Genomic DNA, 7,797 nt, shown 5'->3' with positions numbered 1-7,797 from the left:
TCTCGATAACTCTAAATGGTTGATTAGTATCATTTGGTTCTGGGTCGTCTCATATGGATGCAGAATTTTGGAAGGATTAGGTAAATGGTAGCTACCGAAAATTTTGAAGTTTGATAAGATTATCTCTAATTGAGTATTCACTGTGAAGTTTCCACGGTAACACCTGGGCAAAATCTCCTGCGTGATGTACTTATATCCCTAAGACTCACCAACAATGATGCCAATTGATAATATCATGTTAAGATCACTATAAAGGGCTTAATTTCCGACAGAGTCGCACCCGGAGCGGCCATTAGCTTATAATAGGAAGCTTGATTTGGTGATTTAGCTCAATATACGTACGTACAAGTAGAATTCAAGTACGCAAAAATAATTTACAAGTGTCAGCAAGCTAAGCTGACAGCTCAAGCATTTCTTTCCCGTATAGCCTGCCTTTCAGTAGATAAAGTAAGCTAATTGTTGTGCGAGCAAGATGGCGCGATCGGATCCAATTCTCTGTATACTTAGAGTGAGAGACACAGCACGGCTATCTTACAATTTGCAAAAGCACTGATGCTACCTACAGATCTGAAGTTTAGAATTGCGCTCCTGTAGTGCGTTAATCGACTGGAGCTACTTTGAGAGTAGTAACCGCTGCTTGCCCACAGGTGACGTCACCAAGAAGCAAGGACTAATAGGATAGGGTTAGAGCTAGCACAAATTAACGAACTAAGTGCCTAAATTAAATATTAATTCTACTTCACAAATTACCTTCTACTTGACACACCAGTTTATCAGAAGACATTGCAGCTAAGCCGTATTTGGATAACCTGAAGAAACATACTGATGGCAGACGCTCAATTTCTGGCATTGCTAAATTGAAGGTGTTTTTGGTATTAGCCGAGCCCCTTTTGGTTATGGTGGGCGTACATCATATCGTTTTCTGCCTTCTTGACGACTGGCGCTCTCTGTCTGAGATATCGTACATGCTTTTGTGGGTTTCAAAGTCAAAGTATCAACGCACAGCAGCTTTCAGCTCAGCAGAAACCGCATACATCACGCTTAGCTTGTGTATGCACGAAGTCTTATGGGTGCGAACTATGCTCAAAGACCTTAGCCATGAACAAATCGGAGCGACTTTGATCTTTAAGGACAACTTTGGTGTCATCGCGCTTGCAGATAATGCAGGATACAATACTCATACAGAGCATGTTTATATCCGTCATCACTTCATTTCGGAAAACATGGATCGAGATACGATCGTAGTCAGGTAAATCAGCACGAAGAAGTAGTTAGCAGACATGATGACGAAGCCTATAAACTCCAGCTTCTTCGAAATGCAAGCGGCGTGCGATTCATGCCAACAATGCAAAAGTGACAAAGGAGTGTTAAGTTCTAACGCCACTGCATGCTAAAGGACGGGCTACATGATTGCCGGCTAGGTTTACGTCGAGTACCGGTAAGGGTATGACGTCATTATAATATAACGTCAGAATTACGGGCGCAACTGCGGTGTTTTATTAGAAGCACTAGCAAACAGTTGAACATAGCTTGGCGGAGGGAGGGTGTTCGGCTCGTAAGCTTTACGCTCAAAATGCTTTTGGACGCGTGCAATGCTTAAATTCACGGGTAATGAGCAAGTATAAAGCACATAGGTATTGGAAGACAACAAAAGGTCGATAAATGAAGCCGGTAACATCGAATACCAAGGTCGGACAAAGCACGTGAAAAGTTGACACCAATTCGTTTGTAAAGCCGTGCAATGAAAACATTTTATAAGTGACTACATCGACACGAAGCGGTAGCATGTGGATATGCTGCAAAAGTATTTTACGCCTATAGTTATTAGTTTACACGCAAGGCATCAAGTACCAAGATCAAAGTAGTAACAAGCATAAACGGTTAGTGACAGCGTTTAAACCGAGCCGCTAAATATTCGCTAACGGACGATGTTCCAGGTCATGTGTCTACTTTACATGCATAAATTTACATTTGTACGTACAGACACAAAGCGAAGTCAGATAGATTCATCGTAAAGGTGTGGATGCGCCACTCTTTCGATCAAGAATTCAATCTCCTAAAAGAACTACGCTTAATTACACGATGTGTAGGGCTCTTTTTGGGGATTCCACACCAGAACTCGATCTTCAATAGCTTTTTCAATGATGAACATATGGTACTAGCAGGGTAATCGCAGCAAAAATTACGGAGCGAATTCAACGGCACAACTACGGCAACGTTAAGATGAATATATGTAACATTTTCAATTTTGTTTCCCCAACAACTCAGCTGATTTTACTACCCCAGTCGGCATCTGTGTATGCCACAATGTCTAAGTCACCTATGCTCCCCTTTGAGACAAGTCCATGCTCTTGCGACGTCTTCAGATATCGAGCTTCACCAATGGCGTCTTTCCAATGCTGTTGGCCCGAAACTCACAATCGCGGCTCAAGGAACCGCGATTGTTGAGTAACGACGTATGCAACATCAGGACGAGTGTACGGTGTAATGTAGAGAAGGCATCTTGTCTTGGCAAAATCGGTCGTCGGAGACTGCAGCTTAGACAGCCTTAGTCCCGATTTGCACGGATCTCGACCGCTTTGGCGGTTTGTTGGCTAAATCGCCCCACCACGTCGTTAGAGTAATGAGTCGGTTTGATCATGAGAGTCTTCTTCGCCCAAACATGATTTAGTTCCGCCCCGATATGAACTTGGCCCTACCGAGCTCTTTCATCTTAAATAATTTCGTGAGCGCTGTCTTGACTTCTTTTATCTCTTTGCTCGCTTTAACATAAGTGATCACGTCATCATTGTTACACAAAGCTTGACATTTTTTTCTAAACGTATACGCATTAGTCGGCTCTACAGCTCTTGAAACCGACCTGTTCCACGCGCAAGCTGCTTGTTTTAGGCCGTGTATTGCTTTATCAAATCGGCAGATGCAGTTCTTGGAGTTGGTGACACCGTGTGGCACTTCCATGTACACGCATTTCTCCAGATTGTTGCTAAGAATCTCAGTGTCGATATCCAACTGTTCGGTCACATAACCCTCAGTCACACAAGCGCCATCGCCATCCGATCTGAATGCATGTTGGCCACCGGCGAGTAAATTTCACTGATATCCACACCAAACTTTTGTTTGAAGTGCTTGGCTACAAGCCGAGCTTTATACCTTACCACTTGCCCGCTCTCATTTCACTTTTTTGCAAAGACCCACCGACATCCAATTGAATGCATAACCACATTCTTGACATCAAGGTCCATGATCCGTTGAACTGGTGCGCATTAAGTTCAGCCTTCATGGCTTTCATGATTTTGGTGCACCTTGACTTGTCATGGCCTGCTGAGACGTGGTTAGGGCATCATCCGCATTCCCGACGTTTGCAGCATAGGCTCAAACTGCTTCAGTGGTCAGACCGACATTTTTAAGGCGAGGTCTTTTAGGCGATGAGATCAAGAAGTGGTCGTCATTACTAAGATCACTGTTATCGCCTTCATTGATACTTTCAATATCGATCGAATTGGGACCTGTCGAGCTGGGGTGTGTACTGCCGTTGCCCGAAAGCATGATCAAATAGCGTTCCGATGTCTCCGCTCTATAGGCGGATGGTACATCATCCCGAGCTTGGTATCCGATGTTTTCGGCTTCAATTTTCGACCCTTCGTTGTCTTCCAAACATGTGTGCTCTATACTTGATCATTTCACATGTACAGAAGCTTTGCAAGCGTCCAAAAACTTCTTGAGCGCAAAGCATATGAACCAGAAACTCAGCCTCCACCAAGCAATGTTCAACCGCTCGCTAGTAATTCAAATAAGATACCACTGGTCTCGTGAAAATCTGACCTTATTACCAGAAATTGAGCGTCTGCCATCGATATTTCTTCTCCAGCTTATTCAAACACGGCTTCACTGCAATATTTTACTGTCGTGAACACGATATCGGTTTCACTTTTGTCTTCACGCAGCGTAGCACATGGATAATTGCACTCCGATGTCGCAGTTTGAAGTTATCCGGTAGAAGTGACAGCTGTGGGTATGGCATCGCCGAATGACACTCTTCCGAATGACACTCTTCCGTTGTAGGCGACTGCTGCTGACAATAACTTTAATACTGGCGAGCCCAGGTTGCACACCCTTTGCATTTCTCTGACCAAATTGCTTGCCCACGTCGTCAATCAAGTAAGTCTGCTTGATCACAAGCATATAAGCCGACTTTTCGTGTTCAATCTATACCACACCCAGATTATTCATCTCGAATGCGATAATGAGCTCTTCATTGACCTTATTGAGCTCTTTACCTTTTTTGTTGCGACATCAGGTATTTAAGGCGCAACCAGGATATAATATTCCCGGCATAATAAAGCTGCTCCCACAAACGTTAGCTATACAAAAGATATAATCTTGTTTCAAACACTTGCTGCTTGTTTCCACTCATAATAAGCTATGTTCAGTTTAGCATCGTCGACACCAAGCGGAACTTCCATACAAACGTCATCTGTCCGCACATTGCTTCGAGGGGAAGCATAGGCACCCAACTGCTCTATCGGTGGGCACATTCGGCACACATGGCAAGTATCATTTCGAATTTAAATATATGCTGGCAATTGGTAAATAAGTTCTGGAGAATTTATGTTGGTAACCCGTCACAACAAATGGTGTCTCTAGTGCACGACAGCGCCATTTTTATAGACGTATTTTGGCAAAACCCCACCGCGATCTAGTTGTGGTCTTGTCGATCGTCGGGTGTCAGTGTCCTTGTTGGTATCTAGAGTAGATCTCGGCGTTCATAGCTCCACGACACTTTACTGCATCGTCGATGCCGTCGCTCGAGCATATTTAGTCGATAAGCCCGTAGTTTTCTCACTTATCTTCGTGTTAGCGACGATAGCGTCCGCAATGAGTGTGCTTTCTTCAGTTTCTTCAATATTAATGGGCCATCACTACATCCCTTGAATATTGCGTCATCTGAGCATATTATAAGCGTCATCATTGATCCACGTCTTCTTTATTTGTTTCGCTTCAGTTCGACACTCCAAATGATCGTCTTTTTGCGTAAGAAGGTGATTAGTACTCTGCTAGCACTAACATGTCTTCAACAGAGATCAGCAGCTGAATCTCGACGCTTGGTGTACGGTTTCCATCTTTTATTTTGACGGCTGCGACTTTTATTGGATAGCATCCATGGATTCGTCTACAACTGGCGAAGGATCCACTTGATTGTTAGGAGAGACTTGATCATTTTTATGTATATATTCAATGGTCTCTTCTGCTTTAGAACTTCTGGGTCTTGACGCACACTTTACGCTCGTACATTGGGCCACTTTGACCTTGATATTCTCTAAGTCAAACACGCGGTACTCCTTGCTCTTGGGTTCCAGCTTTGTTCTCTTTGCATGGTCGATATGAATAGAGCCTCGCAATTTACAAACGCGTAATTAATCAACTGGGGGATTCATATTCAATGCCAGCTCCTACGGTATGCGACGTGATGTCGATTTTGGCTGTATACGTCGAGCGGCTAAAGGAATCAAATATACTGCTGTATCACCACTTCCGCCAACATACAGACAAAAACTTTTTTTGTATAGCATACCGTGTGCCTTTTCTATGATATCTGTACATGCGCTCCGCAATCCCGGTTGAAAAGAGCTATGCACAACGTTAAACTTGTGGATGGTACCGCTTCGACTGACATATGTCTATCGGTCTTTGTATTTTCTTAGATTTCTTGAGCTTTTAAGTTGCTTCACCCTTGTTTTTGATTAAAAGAACTGCATGAAATCGAGCATATACTATGTATCTCCCTTCGATGAATCATGCACAGGCACTTGAATAACGGTGTACACACGCTCCAGTACATCGTCATCTTCGCCATTGAACGTGCGAGATAATTGATCACTTTTTACTCACTGATATAACGCTTGTCACTTGATGCTCCTGCGATCACCTGGATGCATTTGGTCGAGCGCTGAGTATTGGATAGAGCGCCTGTGTCTTGGTGATCCATACTAGAAAGCCAACATCCCACTGAGTGTCAGCTCGGTTATTCCACCTGACATGCTTCTTCCTACCCAGTGAAAGGTTTACGCTTGCTCCGTTGTACTCGAAGTAAATGCTTGTTCGTTGTTAGAGGACACACGCTGAATGCAACATTTCTACCCCCGTGCCGTGGTTCATAGATATGATCTGACGCCAATGAAAGCCAAGTGGTGTATCTACCACTAACACCCTCTATATATCGATCGAGTATATTTTGGGACGCAATATTGTCAGGTGGTAATCTCTAAATAAACGGCTTTTGATAAGATACGGCTTTGCAGTACCAATTTGCCGATAGCTTTGGCATTATTGTCAACAAGCAACAATCTTCTGCGAAGTCCTACGATATGTAAAGTTTTAATAAAGCAAAGCTTTTTCTACCCGAGACGATCTCTTTCCCCTTATTAGAGAGCTTGTTGAAAGAATGATGTTCTACCGCCTGCAGTAGCTAATTAGATGCGTATCAAGATTCTAGAACTCGAAATAGTTATTCCATAAAATCATTGTGGGATGTAGCACCACTGTTGCTAGGTTATTTTGACCATCGTCCTTCTTCCACCGCAAATCCTGCATCACCAATACTTAGTCGTTTTTCTACCGACCAGACATTTCTGACCAACCTGGTCGCAGCTCTAATTTGCTCTTAATCACCCCGTTATTGCGTAATGCGAATCCGCAAATTGCTTCGTCTGCCTGTCAATCTTACGTCCATCCCATTTACGCAAAACGCTTTTTTGCGGCATTTATCTTGCACAGCTTTTCGAATTATTTTGTCAGTTGATTTTTGATCTCGATCGTGATGATGTGCTAAGCATTTTCACACGCGATGACATCAATTCAAATTTCGTCGACAGCCCGCTAAGATGATCCACTCTCTGGAACAAGAGGCCAAATGGCTCTTCCGTTGTCTTGGGTGTCGTAGTCGCGTCATCAAAAGCGACCAAGATACTTGAATACCTATTTGAATCTTCAAGTCGCAAGGCCGACGCGCTAAAATCACGCGCTTGTGCAACGATTATCAAATCTGCACTTGTTCCCCAAAGCATGGAATGGCGTCCATTGTCAGCCATTTTATGTTCTGATGTTGATCGTGACACCTTGCGCTAATACAGTAGACAAAGGACGCCATAAAATGCCTGGAGAATAAACTTCAACGCTTACGCATCTCTTACAAGCTACGTCGACGTCGACGTCGTGCCGTTTTTATTCTTGACGTCCACGACGTGACCCACAAGATATCCTTGTCGGAGTCATCCTCATGTTAAACAGGCATTGGTAATAGATAGCACTCCGCAGACGGACATCGGCGCGCAAGTTCGCTATCTTTGTGTCGGACTGTTTTAGATCGTAGTTGTTGCAATCAAAAACTTAATTTGCTGATTTAAACCGAAGTTATTTTTTAATAATCGTTCCATGCCGTGGTTTCTTTGCCATAAATGTTTCGTCACGTATTGCTGCGTAATTTATTTTATTGCTAGTAATTTACTGTAATGATGAGCGATCTAATCGACAAACTAAAAATAAGACGTTAAGCCTCTGGCTAGCAACACCTAAACACCGGGCAATTGAAATTTTGTCTGTGAGGAGGTTGGCCATTCAATCGAAAGTGTGAAGTCACTACGCCTTTACCACTAGGTTAATTAGAGGTCGATTTCTGGTTCAAACAAATGTGCATCTGATGCACCTAAAGTAGACACACTGCAACATCGTTATTCAAAAGTATGAAGAGACGACATCTCTACAGCTTTACTCGAATCAAAAGGCTTCTATCTTTCTACG

The 7,797-nt window shown here is 43.3% G+C and overlaps 2 protein-coding genes across 2 annotated transcripts in view; one reads left to right on the top strand and one right to left on the bottom strand.

Annotated features, from left to right (window-relative positions):
- The first annotated feature begins 3,387 nt into the window (after nucleotides 1–3,387).
- On the top strand, nucleotides 3,388–4,063 carry PHALS_15043 (uncharacterized protein). Its single transcript, XM_024722569.2, has one exon. It carries the CDS (start codon nucleotides 3,614–3,616, stop codon nucleotides 3,908–3,910), a length of 297 nt encoding a protein of 98 aa, XP_024573633.1. The 5' UTR covers nucleotides 3,388–3,613; the 3' UTR covers nucleotides 3,911–4,063.
- A 3,729-nt stretch (nucleotides 4,064–7,792) lies between these two features.
- Nucleotides 7,793–7,797, bottom strand: part of PHALS_04703 (uncharacterized protein) — a gene marked incomplete at both ends in the record, with an annotated part of 400 nt that continues 395 nt past the window's right edge. Inside the window, one exon of the mRNA XM_024722568.1 lies at nucleotides 7,793–7,797. This exon is cut by the window's right edge and continues 217 nt beyond it. Coding sequence (XP_024573632.1) covers nucleotides 7,793–7,797 — 5 coding nt within the window.

The sequence above is a fragment of the Plasmopara halstedii genome (genome assembly GCF_900000015.1).
Source record: "Plasmopara halstedii genome assembly, contig: Scaffold_262, whole genome shotgun sequence".
Lineage (NCBI taxonomy): Eukaryota > Oomycota > Peronosporomycetes > Peronosporales > Peronosporaceae > Plasmopara > Plasmopara halstedii.
Note: the sequence above shows the minus strand (reverse complement) of the source record. Positions and strands in the feature narration are given on the sequence as shown.

Coding starts and splice junctions, on each gene's coding strand:
- PHALS_15043 (XM_024722569.2), top strand. CDS start 3,614: ATGTTTTCGGCTTCAATTTTCGACCCTTCGTTGTCTTCCAAACATGTG.